The sequence below is a fragment of the Oryza glaberrima genome, chromosome 8 (assembly GCF_000147395.1).
Source record: "Oryza glaberrima chromosome 8, OglaRS2, whole genome shotgun sequence".
NCBI classification, from domain to species: Eukaryota; Viridiplantae; Streptophyta; class Magnoliopsida; order Poales; family Poaceae; genus Oryza; species Oryza glaberrima.
In genome coordinates, this window is record NC_068333.1 from 21,224,540 (window position 1) to 21,243,426 (window position 18,887).

Consider the following 18,887-nt stretch of genomic DNA (forward strand, 5'->3'; position numbering starts at 1 on the left):
GCAAACATTTTATGATTTGCTGTTCCTTCAGATCACCTGTCTCACCCTCCCCCCTAAAAGGCCTGAACTTTCTCACTTTCTCCCTGCATCTTTGTGTTCTCCTCTCTCTGTAAAAACTGTGGTGATGTAACATGATCTTCTTTGCAATGTGCTTGGTAATAGCATTGGAAAGTTATGCCTTTCAGAAATTTATTTTGCTGAAATGTTTGTGTTTCTTTTTGAACGAGAACTGCAAGACCCTGCATCTCTGCATTCTCCTCTTCTCTGTGGTAAACCGCGGTGATGTAACATGATCTTCTTTGTAATGGGCTTGGTAATAGCATTGAAAAGTTATGCCTTTTAGAGAGAAAAATTCTGAAAATTCTCTCTCTTTTTTGAACGAAATCTGAAAGAGCGCTGCATATACATAACTGAATAGGGGTAGAGTTAGAAAGTTCTTTTTTTTACTGAATATGAGCACACCTAAGGTTAGACAAAAAAAACACAAAACATAAATCCTGCAGTATGATGTTTGACTTTTTAGTCAAACTTTCGAAACTTTAACTATTAATAATTTCTAAAATACTTCATTTCAAAACATAAAAGTAATATATGTAGATTTGTCTGGAAAATTATTCTCATAACCTCATAGGTTTATTAGATTTTATAAATTTACTCTATTATGAAAATGTGGTCAAATTTGCACCTTGAAGAGGGTAAAAGAGTCGATGACCACACAAAGGTGGTGTTCTTTTCTCTTGAAGATGAAGATTAAGATTAAGTTTTTTTTACGCAAAACGAGGTGGAACTAACGTATGATTGATTGAGTTTTAATTATTACAAACTTGAAAAATAGATTAATATAATATTTTATAGCAACTTTTATATAGAAAGTTTTCGCACGAAACGCACTGTTTAGTAGTTTGAAAAGTGTGTCACGAAAATCTTAATTTTCATCCAACTCTTGTTGGAGAAAAGAACGGACCAAAGTACTTGTTCCCAAGCATATCATGCCCTTCAGTGCTTCGATGATAAATACACTTATACACTCCAGAGTCCAGAGTCCAGATAATCAAAGACATGTTGAAGTTAATTAAGCTGGTGCAGCTTCCATGATATCTGACGGGCAATCTAATTAAGCTCGCGTATTCTTTTCTTGGAGTTGTTTGTCAACTGGAGCCTGTTGCCAGCTCTATGCTTGCATGCTCTGACGCTGACCATACGGCCGGGAAGGTACACTAACTACAGTTCTTTCCCCCAAACTGCAAATGTCCAAATGCCCAACTAATTTATCAATGCAATGCAATGCAGAATTGCAGATAGATGAGGGATCGATGACGAAGAACAATCATGCTTTGCAGGCACCACCACCAGAGATGATCTGATGAAGGCACATGTGAAAGGTCAGGTCTCCGATTGCAATGCATGCATGCAAAGCCCTGACGACCATGCTGCAAATTCTGCATGGTTGTTCGTACGGTACACAGCATGGTTGTTAGTTTGTATTAATATTGCTGTAAGAAAAATGCTGCCCAATCAGATTTTAGCAGAATTTAACCGCATCGACTTCAACATTTGTAGGGCTAGTTTAGAAGTATGAAAACAGTATGAGTTAAAATGTTATGGGAAACATGCTCCATCGTTTACTCTTTAGCTTATTAATTATAGATAAAATTTAAATTTTAAAAATTAAATAGAGTTGATTTTGATGTTTTCTTCGTTGTAGTTTATTTTTCAATATTTACTTTTAAACCGCTAAGAACACATATTTAAGAGTTTTGACTGTAAATTATTTTTTTATCGCTGATAAGCGTAACGGCTTGTAATCAGCTGTAGGTAAAACGATGAGATGTAAGCGAACACATATATAGAGCTTTTGATGTATCTAGCCCTGCTTTTTTCCAATATATTTCTCTGACAAACTGGAGTTTTTGTTGACCTCAAAACTTCTAAAAAAAATGATTGATTTTTTTTCTTTTTGACCAGGGCTACTAGCAGCAGGCTAGTAGTTGACCTCCTAATTGGCACTTGTATATTATGCATAGAAGCTGAAGTTGCTCAACAATTTTCAGAAATCCAGGTACTCACAGAGGTCTAGGTCTTGTGAGTTGTGATGAATAGTAATGGATAGCTCATAGGCTAGCTCTCTTCAGACAAAAGCTGAAGATTATACGGGCCCTTGCCAAAAAAAAAATAATTACAATTTTACACGGTTGATTGTGTCATGCTGCTACCCAGTGTACAGACAGACCCGTATATACGGCTGTTCTTAGACCACACGAGCCTGAAATCCTTATCATGTTTCTGAACAAAAAAAAGCACTGGTAGTTAATTAACTGACATGTTTCCAGGTACTTCTTGCAAATACGTACGGATGTCCAGGTTTAGATTAATTGGGCATATGTGAATCTTTGACCTGATTGAGCAAAGCATATAATTAATTAAACTACTCTCTATCTGCTCTAATGCCAAGCCACCATCACCACCTGCAGCTTAGTGACAGCAATTAGCATCATGAACAGTGTCCTAACCATAGCAGCAGATTGTTTTGGAATTTGTGGTCGATTTTGCAGATCTGGCATTCAATGTGAAAGTGTGCAGAAGTAGTGTACGTATTCCATGATGATTTGGTCAGCTCAGTCAATGATCGAAGGCGACAAAAAGGGAGCAAAGGCTTCCCTGCAAGAATGGATGTTTCGCCGTAGTATTTTTGTGCGACTGTAATTAATGCTGTTGATGATGTTTTGGATTTGATTCACTGAGGGAAAGAAGATGAAGAATGATGTCATGGTGTGGTTGTTCTAAAGGAAGAATGTATATTTCAGTTAGTTATCTAGAGTAGTACAGTACTTAACTTCATGAAAAAGCTACGTTAATTAGTTAAGTGATTAATCCTCTTACTGCATTTTCGCTACCAATTGGGCTCCATTTGGAGGATAGAAACTTTGCTCAAACAGTTCAGTTACTCCCTCAGGAATCTGAAGAGTTTTATTCAGTTTTTGAAACAAAGCTCTGCCTCATTTCATTGATAAAGAAGAGATACACGTCGACGGAAGAAAGAGTTCACACTGAAAACAGGAGAAAAAATTCAGTTACTCCTAAGTTTTAAGAACAGAGCTCTAAACGGTTTATGATTTTTTTTTTTGTTCATTCTTCATTCCTACAGGAACTATGGCACAGTTTATGAACAGAGCTATGCCGGGTGAATGGTCCAACATTAGCAACAACCAGGATCAAGTAGAATGCAGCACACACACATACATTAGGAAACAAACAAATTGAGAAATTACTGGGACCCAATCTCGTTGTTCTGCACCCTTGTTCTTTTGAAAAGTAGATTGGTTTGGTAGGAACTTGTGATTTAAAACTGTACTGGAACAGTCCATGGTGTACTGGCTGAAAAGAACAAGGGGAATGCCTGTGGAATGCTTGATCTGAAAAAGGCAAGAACTATCTGACCAAAAAGGATTACAGATAATTTTTTTTTCATAAAATCTCTGAAAAAGAAGATATACATGAGACCTTACTGAGTATGAAAATATTCAGAATCTATGGAGTAAACTGAATGCCACTATAGCATAGCATACTACTATGATTTATGGTTCCAACTCTAATCAATTTGAAATCATTAGTCTGCCTCAGAACATTATGAGCTTGTCTATGTTTACATGGTGGTTGGCTTCAAGAGAGATCAGTGTGGGGGCATTCAAGGTTGATGCCTCAATTTCATGGGATAAGGTAAACTTCATCTTAGGTAGAAAGGTGCTTTGCATTGCGGTTTAGTCTAAACTGCTTCATGATTTGTTAATGAAAAGGCTAATTCATGGAGCCAACTAAACCCACAAGAGGAGTAGTAGGACCTAGCTTGGAAGAGGATGGATCAACCCACTAAACAAGTCAATGCAAGTCCTTTTCTTCCACAAATTTTAACAATTTGACCCTTTGCAAAAACTATTTTTACAAATGAACCGCTGCCAAAACTTATTTCAAATCTGACCCTTTTGCTCAACGCCAAATCGTGTGGCGCTAAACTTAGACACCTCAGCGCCAAATAGCATGGCGCTGAATGTACGTTGGCACGCTGACTTAGTCTCCCATCCGTCGTGGCACGGCATTCAGCGCCAGTTGACGTGGCGCTGAGATGTCTAAGTTCAGCGCCACATGATTTGGCGTTGAGCAAAAAGGTCAGATTTGAAATAAGTTTTGGCAGCGGTTCATTTGTAAAAATAGTTTTTGCAAAGAGTCAAATTGTCAAAATTTGTGCTTTTCTTCTCTGCTCCTCCTTTTTGCATGGCTGTGTTCTAAACTTGCATCATTTGTCGTCGGCAACAAGCTAAGGTGCATGGCTTATGCTGCTAACTATTTTTTTTTTCTGAAAGAAACTTATGCTAGCTAATTGGCTTCTGATATTTCTATATTGCCTGCCTGATGAAGCTTGTTTGATGGGCAAACCCATCAAAAAAAATCTTTTGCAAGCAGTGACTATGCTGGCCCAGAGTCTTATGTCACCAATTTGATCTTTGTATTGGTGATAGAGTACTGTAGCAATTAACTGAGCTCACCCACACAATTGTTTGTTTCCTTGCATGCATGGGTTTCTGACAATGCAGTAACTGCTAGAAGGCACATTTGTATCTGCCACAGAAGAAGTCAGCAAACTGCAAAGTGTAGCTGATGATCAAGAGGATAATAGTTTCTTCCCCATTTTAAAATGTAGCTATTTTTAGCCACAATTTTAGATAATCTAAATTCCTAGCTATAAATAATTGCATTTTAAGACAGAATGAGTAATTATAAATTTATAACCAGAAATAGATATATTTTTGGACGGAGGAGTAAGAGAAGATATTAACTTATTAAGGCCTGCAGTGATAAGGAAAGTTATGCTTTTTATTTCATTCCATTGCATTCTGTAGTTATTGTTAATCACAGCTAGGCAGCTAGCTAATTATATAGTTATGAGAATGAAAGACAAGGGTGATCAACAGGTGAAGTTTAGTCTGGTGCAGTACATGGAACACCAATGCAAAAATAAGATCTTTTGCTTGAACAAAGAGGAAAGGTTGACTTGATCCCAGTTAAGAACGGGTATCATGGATCCTGTCCAAAAGTACAAGATTTCCTGCGAGATTTAACAAACACTAAATAGGAGTTTTTTTAAAAGAGCTGTCAATACTAAGCATGAGGTTGTTAATTTACAAAGCCTGCAGAGGCTACAACTTCCCCTCTAAAAAAAGAGAGAGAGAATTTGTAATTTCTCTCCATTGTTGGGTATTGTATGTTCTTTCTTTGTCATATTGTTATATGTTGGTTAGGAACCAGACTTTGAGAAAAACCCGGTGGTTGACTTCAGGTAAGCTGATCTGTTCTGATTACAATCTTTGGTGACATTGACACTGGACAGGCACTAATATTGAATATTCCCCTTCACGCCAATGATTTTACTTATCATAAGGGTTGGTACCCTACCATCCAGTGTAAACGGTATTTATCCTTCCATTTTGCAAGAGATTTCCCCTACAGCATGTTCATGACACAAGGACATTAGCATCCCTTCAAGCTAAGTCAAGGGATAAATGTTCTTGCTCTTGGTGAACAGAACTTGATAATTTTGGACATACCAATTACCAATATGACGTTTTGAATTTGAACTAAAATGCTACTCCATCTGTTTTATATTATAAGTCGTTTGACTTTTTCCTAGTCAAACTTTTTTAAATTTGACCAAATTTATAGAAAAATATAGTAGTATTTTCATCACAAAACAAACATATTATCAAAATATATGCAATGTTAGATTTAATGAAACTAATTTGATATTTCAGATGTTGCTAAATTTTTATATAAACTTAGTCAAACTTACTCCCTCCGTTTCATAATGTAAGTCATTCTAGTATTTCTCACATTCATATGGATGTATATGTCTAGATTCACTAACATCCATACGAATGTGGAAAATGTTAGAATGACTTACATTATAAAACGGAGGGAGTAACATAGTTTAACTAAAAAAAGGTCAAACGACTTATAATATGAAACAGAAAGAGCATTTTATTTCATTCTTTATATAAATATATTTTTAAAAAATATTATTACAAGAGAAAACGGATTGATTAAATCCTACCTCTACATCTACCAGGAATATACATAGCCAAGAGTTACACACCTACACCTACACAAGAGCTACATAAGATTACTTAAAAAAGGTTTTGACGAACAAACAACTAGATTACGAAACCGTTCAAACAACATAGAAAATTACGTACCTTGTTCCAGTCACTCTGAAAGTCCGAATTTCAATCACGAATTTTCCTGCGTGAGTACTTGTCCGTTTGCACTTTGGCTTCTTGCACGGTAACACATTAATAACATTGCAGTTTGGTAATCCACTCGTGGAGCACAACGACTCTGACCTCACCAGATCACGCGGTTGCAAGAGAAAACAACAGCTACGGCTCATGTCCCCCACTTTGACTTCGCAGTACTCTCGCTTTCTACATGCATGGGCCGGCATATAGAGGTGATTACACGACAGCTCCAGCCTGAAAAAATTTGCAAAAGATTTAAGTTCAGTTCACTTCCTAAACGGATTTCGCCAACAACAATTGACGCCTAAAACCTTCTCTAGCCCATCTGAGCCCAAAACTAGGAAAATCGGCTCATCAAACTTAAGCATATATATACATTTCTGTTTTGTATATGAATTTATTCATGTTCTTTTAGATACGAAATACTACGAGATGTTAAAATAATATGTTACATAATCATTTCAAAATTATTCATGGTTATTAGTTACATCTATTTCCATAATACCGGGATCTTAGAAACTACTGGCATGAGCAAATAAGCATTAACAATTAAAAAATAATATAAAAACATGGGACATTAGGGTTTATTAAGGAGGGTGAGAGCATTTAGAGAGTCAAATGCGGGCTGCGAGTAGCTCGACATCATCTGTTCTTTGTCATCTGTGCTGCACAATGTTGGACAACTAAGAAAAAACTCGGTGCCAACTAATTAATTAAGAAGGTGTGAGCGTATCAGAAGTTAAACACACGGGTCTCGGGATTGAAACCACGCACCTACCACTATTATAGCAAGCACACTTAAAATGTGGGACATTCAGGAGTAACCCAATGTCAATTTTATTAAGAAGGATGGTGAGTGCGTTCTTGAGAGTCAAACATGGGCCGCAAGAAACCAGAGGTGTTCCAGCAAATGAAGCTCGCAACGCTGTCCCTCATGATGAAAATCGGAGGCCAAAACTTGGGTCCTGGTAGAAGCAAAACACCTTGCATAGATCATCCTATAATTTTTTTCCTCTTTGTAAAGTTTTGGTGTTTGTACAACTTTTTTTCTCACTCTATTCAATAAAAAGGGCACTCTAATGTGTCGTTTCGCTAAAAAAAAAAACATGGGCCACAAGCAGCTCGACGGCTACTCTTTGCCATCTGCACTTTGCGTAGCCTTAAAAATAAGGTACATTAGGGAGAAACCCAATGTAAATTTTATCAAGGAGGGTGAATGCATTGTGGAGAGTCAACAGATAACTTACATAAAAGAAAAAAAAAGAGAAATATCGTGAGAGAGTATGGCCATCTCCAATGTGGATGCTTAAGTATGTGCTTATAAAGAAATAACTGTTTTGTCTTGCCACTTAGTATAAGAGAGGTGTTAATCCTGAAGCATCGATGCTTAGCAGAGCAGATGCTCAACTGTGTGAAGGCATGTACAAATATAGAGTCATGTATGAGCTTTATTCCATATAGAGACTAACTTCTTACAACAACCGAGATTATATGGTCTTTAACCATTAATGCACCAAAATATTTTTTTTCTTACTAGTACTCTCTTTTCCTTTCTTTTATCCTTATGCAACAAAATTTTCTTATAAATGCTAAGAGTTAAATCTAAGTCGATGTCATACATAGCAATCATGTTTCTCCTTCCTCCTCTCTTTTTCTTCTATGCCATTAAATTTACTTGCATGGCAATAAAAAGAATCCGCTAATAAAGTTGACCGTTGTACATGCCCTATATAAAGCTTACCTCAAGTCCTCAACTACTTGATTTATAAGCACCTAGAAGGAGATGTTTGCATTGAAAAGAGTTCTTAGACAGATAGTACTACTTAATTACGTAACTAAATTAATTAAGCACTCAATATTGACGCTTTACATTGAAGACGCTCTAATACACAAATTTAATTTAATAGTCTATGGGAGTAATGAGCCGAAAAAATGTCTCGGATATTAGGCCAGTCCCAACCCAAGATACTAGACATAGTTTCTATAAACTTCACATCATCAAGAAACTAGTACTAAACACTACTCTTACAATGCAAATATTAATTTTACATACTTAAATTAAATGCTAATTATCTCACATGATGTCTTGGATGTTATGTAAAACCATGTCTCATGCAATACCTGGTTTTCTTCTCTTTCATCATGTATTCACTTGCCACATCATCTTTAATTCTAGGTGGCAGCTTATTTCATACTATAGACACAGTACTGGATTGGAAATGGCCTTAGTGTGCATGGGTGCAACAAAACTGAAAGAGCCGGTTGCACTTCTATCACCATCTTGCACTAAATGGCCGTTTCGTTGGATGCCAGAACTTGTAGAATTTAATTCGATATAGTTACACTACGAGTAGTATTTAGGCTGTGTTCTTTCCTGGTGCTCTGGGTGATTGTGAGTCAGTTTGTTTCGTTTTCAGCACATAAGTTTCCCAAACTAATAAACGGTGTGTTTTTTGAAAAAAAAAATCTATATGAAAGTTGCTTTAAAAAATCATATTAATCCATTTTTAAAGTTTAAAATAGTTAATAGTCAATTAATCAAGTGCTAATGGCTCACCTCGTTTTGCGTATCTTCCCAATCTCCTCTTCTCAAACACAGCCTTAGTTTTCTGTTACTCGTTGCCTGATGTGCCACATTTTTCTTCTTACAAGTTTACATGCCATGAAAATAAAATTCGACGCAAAAATGGTGGCTTGCAATTTGCAATAGTATCGACAAAGAACTGCCAAAGGGTACTCCAGTACTCAGGGCTCCTTTAGAACTGATGAATTTTGCATAAATCTTACTACTAGTAAAAGAAAATAAATTACTCCCGCCATCTCACTAAGGCTTCGTTCGTTCCCGGGTGATCTGGGAGATTGAGAGAGAAAACATCTCGTTTTCCGCGCGCACACTTCCCAAACTACTAAACGGTGCGTTTATTGTAAAAAAATTCTATAGGAAAGTTGCTTTAAAAAATCATATTAATCCATTTTTAAAATTTAAAATAGTTAATACTCAACTAATCATACGCTAATGGCTCACCTCGTTTTGCGTATCTTCCCAATCTCCTCAATCCCCTCCTCCTCAAACACACCCTAAAAATCTATTTCTAGCCATTGATTAACAAATTAGTGGCAGGGATAAAAGATCAAAGTACCTCTTATTATAAGAAATAGGAAAAGGTATGAATTACACCCCTAAACTATCACGGTCGATCGAATTACCCCTCTAAACTCGAATACCGGATATTTTACACTCTCAACTATACAAACCAGATAAATAACCCCCCTAGCTCAATCCAAAGTGGTTTTAATTCTACGTGGCAGTCTAGTCAGCAATTTTTTTATAAAAAATTAGTGTGGGCCCCACCTATAAGACTATCTTTCTCCTCTCACATCTCAATTTCTCTCTAGTCTCTACTCTCTCTTCCTCGATCCCGATCCACACACACACACACACTCTCCTCCCTCCTTGCAGCGAGCGGCAGCGGCTGGCAGAGTCGGAACTCACACTTGCGTGAAGGTGGCGACAACGGTGGTGGAGCCAAGCTCACATGAGTGGCTGGAGCGGCGGGGCGTGGCTGGGTGGGTGCTACGGTCGGCAGTGGGCGCAGTGGGGAAAGGGGAACTAGTCAGCGGTGGACGCGGCTGGGTGGGTGCTCCGGTTGGCGGCAGGCGCCGTGGCAAAAGGGGAACCAGTCGGTGGCGAGTGGCGGTGGGCGCGGATGGGAGGATGCTCCAGTCGGCAGCGCGTCGGGTCCAGGCGTCCTCTTCCTCCCCTCTAGGAGGCACCACTATGAGGCGAGCTACTCGGCCAAGGAGCCGAGGTCCAAGTCGAGGAAGGCGTTGGTGGCGTAGACGACACAGTGGTGCAGCCCGAACTGCGCCACCCCACCCGACAACGCGTACAGCAGGTGGGAGGGTGCTCCAGGCGGCGGCGGGAGCGACGAGGAGGGGGCTTCGGTCGGCAGCGAGCAACGACAGGCCGACCGGCCGTCACCGCGCTCCAGTTCTAGGAGGGAAGCTAGAGAGAGATTGAGAGAGGTGAGAGGAGAGAGATAGGGAGAGTCTTATAGGTGGGGCCCACACTATTTTTTCAAAAAAAATTGCTAACTGGACTGTCACGTAGGATTAAAACCACTTTGGATTGAGCTAGGGGGTTATTTATCCGGTTTGTATAGTTGAGGGGTGTAAAATATCCGGTATTCGAGTTTAGGGGTAATTTGATCGACCGTGATAGTTTAAGGGTATAATTCGTACTTTTTCCTAAGAAATAATAATACTGTGAAGTGATAGGTCAGAGAGAAAACATACTGATTTATGGACCAGAAGTAAATAAGGTAGAAATGATTTTTTTAAAAAATAAAATTTAAGTGCTTAAGAGCTCCATTGTTTCATTTATGCTTATGCTTACAAACAAAATTTTGAATTTTAAACTTAATGCTATAGTTGATTTTGTGATTTTTTTTATCGTATTTTATTTACATCATTTACTTTGAATCTCCAAGAACACACATATAAAAGTGTTACTCATAAATTATTTTTAAATTGCTAATAAACGGTTCGCATGAGCACGAGCATAAGTGAAACAATAAAGCCTTAAGTCTTTTTGAACAGAGGGAATACATTTCATGTGAAAATCATACAGTATTTTTTTTTCTGAAAGAAGAAAATCGTACAGTAGAAAACTACAGCGTTCAAAGGAACCATGAGCATCTTTCAGATTTTAACTGTCAGATTTCGGTTTTTTTGGTTAGTAGGAGGAGTAACTGCTTACCCAGAGCGGCAGCTTACCTCCCGCCGTTAAGCGCGCCGCGTGCTGCCATAGAGAGTGCCATGCCATTGCCACTGGAAGCGTAGGCGCATAGCTTCGCATGTGGCCGCAGCGCCGGCAGCCACAGGCACCTCAACGCACCAGCGCACGGAAGGCCACATGCTGCACGCATGTATGCATGACACTGCACGCACAAACACCATTATCTTAAAAAAAATATTACACAAACAAACATCTCACTCCTGCAGTTCTGTTCCCCACATTTCTCTCTCTACCCCCTTCTATTTCTTCAGAGTAAAAACGAAGAATGCCCACTTCTTATTTCTTCAGAAAAAGAATTGAAGAATTAACGCAAATTTCATCCATTGATTATTGACCATTAAGCTGAAGCAAGAAAGCGCTCCTTCCTATCAAAAATATTTGATGTTTAAGATAAAAATCAGTTAAACTTTTAAAATTCCGATAATCAATAGCTTCTTAAATGCTTAGTGTAAAAACAATAGAATGGGATACAAAGATTTATCTGAAAAAGTAATACCATGATATTATAAACTTATTTTAATATAAAATCGATTGTTAGAATTTTAAAAAATTAGTTAAATCTTGTTACAAGCGTTAAATATTTGTATTTATGAATAAAGTTAGCCTTACTATCTCCATCCTAGAATAAGTTCACTTTTCACCCATCCTACACATAGCAATACAAAAAAAATAAATAAAAAGAATATCCTCACCTTATCAAATCCCAATACGATTGTTTTTTTATCCACTCACAACATACAGTATTTATTTCATATTTTTACAAACTTCGATACAATGATTCCTAAAACTAAACTATTTTAAGCCAAACAAAAAAACTAAAGACAAATTTAAAATTGGGCATGAAACCGGAGGCAATATTATTGTACTCCTACAAATGCAAAATGCAAGATACTCCTTCCGTCTCATGATATTAAGGAATTTTAGAGGGATGTGACACATTCTAACATCATGAATTTGAATTGTTTGGATTCATAGACTCTTATACGGAGTATTTTGGAACTGAGTGAGTTTACTGTACTCGTACAAATGCAGATGCAAATGATGATGAGAAGAAGAGGAAGAAACAAAAAGCGATAAATGCGTCTGAATGGACCGGTGAATGAATCAGAGACGGGCAGCAAGATTGTGTAGGGCTGGTCTGCCCCTCTTCTCTCTCTCTCTCTATCTATCTCTATCTCTGCAAAGAGAGGCCTCATCAAATCCAGTTGGGCGCGGGGGACAAGGGGGCATGTTCCACTCACCTACCCGACGACGACGAGCCGGCGCCTCCCATTGGCCCAGAATTTACTCCCCCTCCGCCCGCTCCGCCACCTCCCCTCCCCCCTCCGCCGCCGCCGCACCACCGCCTCGCCATGTGCGGCCCTGCACGCGCTCTCAGATGCGCCAAACTGCAAACCCTGCAAGAAAAACCAAAAGCGAGAACTGATCAACTGCTGCAGACTACTCTGCATGGGAAGGACGGAAGGACGAGCATCAGTGGCATCATTGGGAGGCGGTCGCCGTCGTCGCCGGCCGGGTATACGTACGTCGTCGCCGTCAACACCAGCGGTGGGGGCGGCGATGGATGGATGGATGGCTCACCGGCCGGGCCGGCAGCGGCGACAGGGTTGCACGTGGTGACGGACGATGGAAACAGGTGTGGATGCGACGCCTATGATGGTTTGTGGATGCCGTCATCGGCATGCAGCAACAGGAGAGAGGGGGGGTGCATTGCTGGCTGCTGCTACGGCGACGTTCGTGCCGACGGCTCGACGCAGAATCCGGCTGGCTGTTTGCTCCCTCTTCTGACATTGCTAGCTTCACGATCATTTGACATGGACTCGGGTTCACCCTAGAGTACCTACAGTAATACTCCCTCCGTCACAAAATATAACAACTTAGTACTAGATGAGACACATCCTAATCCAATGAATCTGGACAAAGCGCTGACAAGGTTATGTCCCATCTAGAACTATGTTGCTATATTTTGGGACGGAGGGAGTAGAAGATGGATCATTTACCGCTGACAAGATGTCAATCACCTTGAGTAGTACCCCTCCATCCTATAGAAAATCAATCCATGTTAGTTTGTTTTTTTAATAGGATGGAGAAAGTAAATTATTAATTCTTTTCCTATCATTTGATTCATTGTTAAATATACTTTTATATATACATATAGTTTTACATATTTTTAAAAAGTTATTGAATAAGACAAACGGTTAAATATGTTTAAAAAGTCAACGGTGTTAAATATTTAGGGACGGAGGGAGTATAATGCTATTGATTTTTAAAATACTACATCCGTCTAGAAAAACTCAACCTAAGTGGGGGATGTGACTCATCCAAATACAACGAATCTAGGATGGGTCACATTCCCCCCTAGATTGAGTTTTTTTTTGACGGAGGGAGTATGTTTAAAAAAATTATGTAATTGATTTATCATTAAAGGATCTTTTAAGCAAGCCATTTTTTTATGTTTACATAAAAATTTTAAATAAGAAGAATGATCAAATGTATGTCCTTGAACAATACGATGATGTTTTACAGTTTACGTATGTCCTTAAATAACATAATGTATGAAAAAACGTAGGGAGGTATTTTGCGGTTTACGTAAACATATTGTGTTGTTTTATTAATTTCCTTAAGCAAAAAAGGCTAGTGGAATAGGAGGTAAGGGGCTAAGGGCACTGCTGAATTGCAAAAGTAAGGGGGGAAAACAGGGAATGAGGTGCCATGTCTAACCGAAATTCATAGGAATTACAAAACATAGAGAAATTACTCAAACGTGTTGGATGTTTTGCAAGCAAAAGACATGATATTGGGATTTGGGAGAGACATAAGCGTTCCTTTGTAACAACACATGACTGTTAGTAAAACACATGAATGGAACATCATGATCACTATTTAAATTTTGCCATGATTTAAAAATATACAAAACTCTAAAAATTATTGTTTGAATGACACATAAAACCCGTAGTAGTTCAAGAGGACAAGGAGGAGAAAACATAAATGTGATACTCTGTACTTATTTTCCTCCAAAACTCTCATAGAATAGCTAATTCCAAAGGAATTTCAAAGAACTTGATTATCCTTTGTTTCAATCCTTTTTGTGAGGGTCAATCCTTTGTTCCAAACAACTTTGTATGAACTTTTTCCATAGAATTCAAATGTTTAATAGCAATCCCTACCTTTTCTTCTTTGTTTCAGAGCAGACCTACCTAAACAGCAATTTCTAGGTTCAACCCCATGTTAGATTTCTTACAGATTTTTTTTGAAAGGATCCTAATTAATCCTACAACATCCCTCAATTTTTTTTTACAGCGCTCCGAGTACTTTGTTTCCATGTACTAGCACTGAAGTTTTTCAAAATGTGAGCTGCAGCAAAGGTGTACAATATCTTCCTACTACGGTGTCTGTATCTACTATCTGTGCGACACTGTTTGTGATGCACTGAACAGCAGCTCGCTGCGTCGGCCTCTCTATAATCTGTACTGTACAGGTTTTCAGTGTCACGTCGCTGCCTGGGCTGGCCATGGCCTCGTGGGTGTGTCATGTGTGCATGCATGACATGCAAAGTCAGCTTGTGTATAGAACATTCAGGACCGGATGAACAGAATAATGTGCTTTCAGAGGATTTACCGCTGCCAATCAAACCTGTTCGTAGATTGGACATTGGAGTACTTCAGTTCAATTTCACTCATTTCAGTCAACCGATCCCTCGCCACAGTTAAAATTTGGAGATGATATGGCATGTGAAGATCCATCCTGCATCCGAGAAAAGAATACATTAAGCTTACAAAAAGAAGAGAAGATAGAATACAGGGGCACATTCAACATAAACTACAGTTAGCATTGACACAATGCGGAGGAACAATGTGGCACATGAAACAATTCAGTTAAGAACTAACCCTACAACAGCACCACCATTGCATGATTGCATCTGCATCACTGCATGCCAACGACTTCCACAAGCTTGGCTAGGTTGGTTCAAACTAACTGAACACATGTTCTCTCTCTCTCTCTCTCTCTCTCTCTCTCTCTCTCTGTGAAGTCTGAAGATCATGCATACTCCAGCCTGAGTAGGGGATGGCATTAAAACAGGTTGGTCAGGTGGTGACCGGAGACGCTATTCGAGTTATTACTACTACCCGGTGCCTGCCTCATTCTAACAAACAAACCCCATAGATAGCCATCTTCTTGCGCCCCAACATGGCAGATTTTGGCAGACCAGGCCCCCCCAACCACGAGGCCACATGGGCAACACAAGGTGACCACTGTGGCTACGCATTGGAAACAGGTATTCCTTCACATATCTTCACATCAACCTCCTCTCCTCCTGGCTTGGTGACAAGACAGAGAACAAAATGGTTGGCAAAGTTATTAGAGACAGTTGGAAGGATAACCTGTCCTTCCCATTTAAGGACACTGCCACCCTTTTGCAAGCCACAGGGGAAAAGAAAACACACACACACACAACAAAGATCCTGGCATCTCTCCAGTAATCCTCCTCCTGCTGCCTCATCTCCTCTTCTGTAATCCCCTCCTTTCCTATGCTTATCTATGAGAAGGAAGATGGCTGGGTGTCAGAGGCTTCTTCAATGTTCTCCTCCTCAGGTTGAGGGTATTCAAGGAGGGAGCACAAACAAGAAGAGAGCAAGAGCAATGTCTTCTTTAATGTTGCATTGATGAGGGGTCCAGAAGAGAAGCATAAATAAAGAAGGAAGCTAGCCATATATTCTTCCCAGCCAGTGTTCCTAGTATCCATTCTCTCTCAAACTCAAAGCTCCCTCCTCCAACTATCTCACCTTCCTTCTATTCTATTCTATTCCCTTTGGCTTAGCTTGTTTTTATCAGTTCTTACCTTTCTTGATTCTCCTCTCCTCTCCTCTGCCATGGAGTCATCCCATATCACTGGGGATGATGGCGAGGGCTGCAACAGCAGCGAGTCCGGGTGGACAATGTACCTTGCCTCTCCCATGCACGGCGACGATGACGGCGGCGGCAAAAGGAGCGGCAGCGAAGGAAGCAATGTTGATGATGGCTATGGCTACATCAGCGGTAGGGGAAGCCGCAAGGAGTATGAAGACGACGGCGATGGCGACGACGACGATTCCCTCGCCTCCGATGCTTCAACCGGTCCGGCCAAAGTGAAGGTGCCTTCCGCACCGGACGGCGATGACGCCGGCGGCCGTCGGAAGCACGACGGCGACGAAGACGGCGGCGGCAAGGAGGAGGAGGAGGAGGAAGAAGATCATGGCTTGCACACCAAATTCTCGATGAGCTCCGGCAAGAAAGCCGGCAAGACGGAGAAAGGAGGAGAAGGGAAGTCCTCCAAGAAAGGCCAGAACAAGAGAGGAAGCTCATCAAGAACAAGATTCTTTTGGTAATAGCTTTCTAAAATGCATTAGAATCGCTGTACTAGGAATCTCTCTTTTCAGTTTCTTGGTAAGATTGAATCCTTGCTAGGAGTATGCATGCATGGAGAAAGGAAGGCTTTTTTTGGATCCTTGTTTTTGCCTTCCATAGAGCTTCTCCCATGGTTGACCACCCAGTAGTAGGTTAACTGTTGCCGCCATGTAAATCTACTGTAACCTTCGGTTATTCTTCAATGCCCTGCCTTTAATGTCGCTTGCAGAGCTTGCAATCTTCTCCTATGTTTCTACTAAGATATTAATGAACACTGCTCCTACTCTGAAAGTTTCTGTCCAGGTAGATTTCCTCTCACACGGTTTGAAGCATTGAAGCATTTGCAATAGCAGCAAAGAGAGAAGAAGATGCTAGGTCAATTAATTTAATTCTCCTCTGCTTCCCAGTGTCTAGAAAGTCAGAAGCGTTCATGCATATTTTATTACAACTTTATTAGAAATATATGGTACATACGGCACACATGTTTATCTTTCTGCTAAGAAAATCGCACGCATCACATTTCGACAAAGAAAAATCACCCCACTTTTATCTTTCTGCCCAATGCCACAATGATTCATGACTAGTACCTAAACCCAATCCAATGATAAAAGAAATGGTAACATGTACCAGAGGCAGACATTGAGGATACTACTAGTTTTCTGAAACTTTTGCTTGCCAACTCACATTCTTTAGCATTGCGCTAAGCAGATGCTGAGAGCAGGTGACTTGGCTTGAACTAATTTGTTCGATGCCCATCATGTGGTAAGTATATAACAATGCACCAGAAGAATTATGTGACCTAAACACTCCAGAGGAGGGGAATATTTGTCTAACCACACCACTCATGCAGCATTAAGGCAGCAATTGCTGCACATGTTGTAGACAGGGTGGAAACAATGATTTGTCCATCTCACAGAGCGGTCTAATTAATAGCCATAAACAGAACAACAATGATGTAAGCTGGCTTATGTACTAAAACCAGCTCTCCCTCATTTTCTCTCCTCCCCCTAGCTATAAACCAAACCAGAAAATTAGGATCACGTTCTGGAAGAATATATGAAAATGGGCAACATGAGTACAGCTAATGCACCACTTTTACACCAAACCATAGCAATGAGCTGCTATACTTTAGCACAAGAATTAAACAATGGCAGGACGCTGCATCTTCTATATGTGGTGGCAATAACATGCTGCATTTAAGCCCCAGGCCAATGATTTGCCACCGGAAATCTTCATCATCGAAACGTATAAGTATAATCATGTAGGTGTGCGTGAAACAATAAACAAAGCACAGCAGAAGATGTAAACAAGTGAGTCCAGCTATCACCTGCTAATAGCATGTATCATTCCTTCGAATCCAGCAGCCGTCTAAAAGCAGCTTTGGCACTGTTTGGATCATTCCTGTTGGGAAACGATACAGAGAAAGTACCAATCTCCCTTTCCTGGGAAAGTACCAATCTCCCTTTCCTGTTCACTTCGATGCCAAAAAAAACCTTACCAAAATTTTGCAGGATTTCTTATATAATTATCAAAATTTGGTAGCAAACTAAATGTAGCCACTTTTTTTACAACTTTACCAAAATTTGGTAAGGTTAAAAATGGCATCAAAGTGAACAGACCGAACTTTTTGACAAGACACTGTAAAGAATATTAACTGAAATGTTCAGTCTTCAGATAGAAATGGAACAGTATTAAAAAAAAACAGAACCGGTCGAAGTTGATCAAGACACTGTAAAGAATATTAACTGAAATGTTCAGTTTTCAGATAGAAATGGAACAGTATAAAAAAAAACAGATCCGGTTGAAGTTCATCAGTAGTTTAGGACTTCTTCCGGTTTAACGATGCAAGACTTTCTACAATTGCCCTGTACTAATTTTGATCTAAGAAAATTACGCGATACGGGTGATGGCGCCCTGTTCCTTATCCTAACCTAGCACATTTGAGTAAACTAATCTCGGAGGCTTAGCGTCTAACACCAAAACACACGGATTCTGTCGCGAGATACTCAACTCGCGCACATGGCTCTACCCCCTTGTCGGCGCGCACGACGAACCAGACGGGCTGCGGGATTGCTGTTGCCGTCGTTGTTAGCTTACCCGAGAGCGGGGATGGAGGCGGCGGAGCAGGGCGATATCGCGGCGGAGAGAGCGGCGCGAGCCCACGGGAGGCGCACCGGAGGGAGCAGCGGCGGCGGGAGCGGCGGTGGCGATCGATCACATGGGGGGGAAGAGACGGGCGACGCTAACCTACCAAGCGACGGCCACGTCGCGGAAGGTGGAAAGGGAGGCAGGGGTTGGGCCTTGGGCGCGTCGTGTGGGCTGCGGGCAGTAAAGGCCCATGGGGCTGAACTACCGGATGGGCTGCTAGTCGTGGGCTCGAAGCAATTTTTGTAGGAATAAGTTCATCTCAGGTCCCT

At 40.3% G+C, this 18,887-nt stretch overlaps 2 protein-coding genes across 4 annotated transcripts; one reads left to right on the forward strand and one right to left on the reverse strand.

Moving 5' to 3' along the window:
- Positions 1 to 11,068: 11,068 nt before the first annotated feature.
- Positions 11,069 to 18,020, reverse strand: LOC127782596 (uncharacterized). Of its 3 annotated transcripts, XM_052309865.1 has the most exons (4): positions 17,798 to 18,020; positions 14,704 to 14,829; positions 12,327 to 12,482; positions 11,069 to 11,227 (listed from the first exon to the last, which is right to left on the reverse strand). In XM_052309865.1, the coding sequence occupies exons 1-4, from the start codon at positions 17,815 to 17,817 to the stop codon at positions 11,176 to 11,178; spliced, it is 354 nt and encodes a 117-aa protein (XP_052165825.1). In that variant the 5' UTR covers positions 17,818 to 18,020; the 3' UTR covers positions 11,069 to 11,175. The 3 variants fall into 3 exon arrangements, 1 of the variants encoding a protein (XP_052165825.1); XR_008019210.1 differs by lacking the exons at positions 11,069 to 11,227; positions 14,704 to 14,829; positions 17,798 to 18,020 and adding an exon at positions 12,057 to 12,262 and having other exon boundaries at positions 12,327 to 12,423; XR_008019211.1 differs by lacking the exons at positions 11,069 to 11,227; positions 12,327 to 12,482; positions 14,704 to 14,829 and adding an exon at positions 17,366 to 17,700.
- Positions 15,447 to 16,767, forward strand: LOC127782595 (protein SOB FIVE-LIKE 4-like). Its single transcript, XM_052309864.1, has one exon. The coding sequence runs from the start codon at positions 15,957 to 15,959 to the stop codon at positions 16,449 to 16,451; it is 495 nt and encodes a 164-aa protein (XP_052165824.1). The 5' UTR covers positions 15,447 to 15,956; the 3' UTR covers positions 16,452 to 16,767.
- Positions 18,021 to 18,887: the final 867 nt, after the last annotated feature.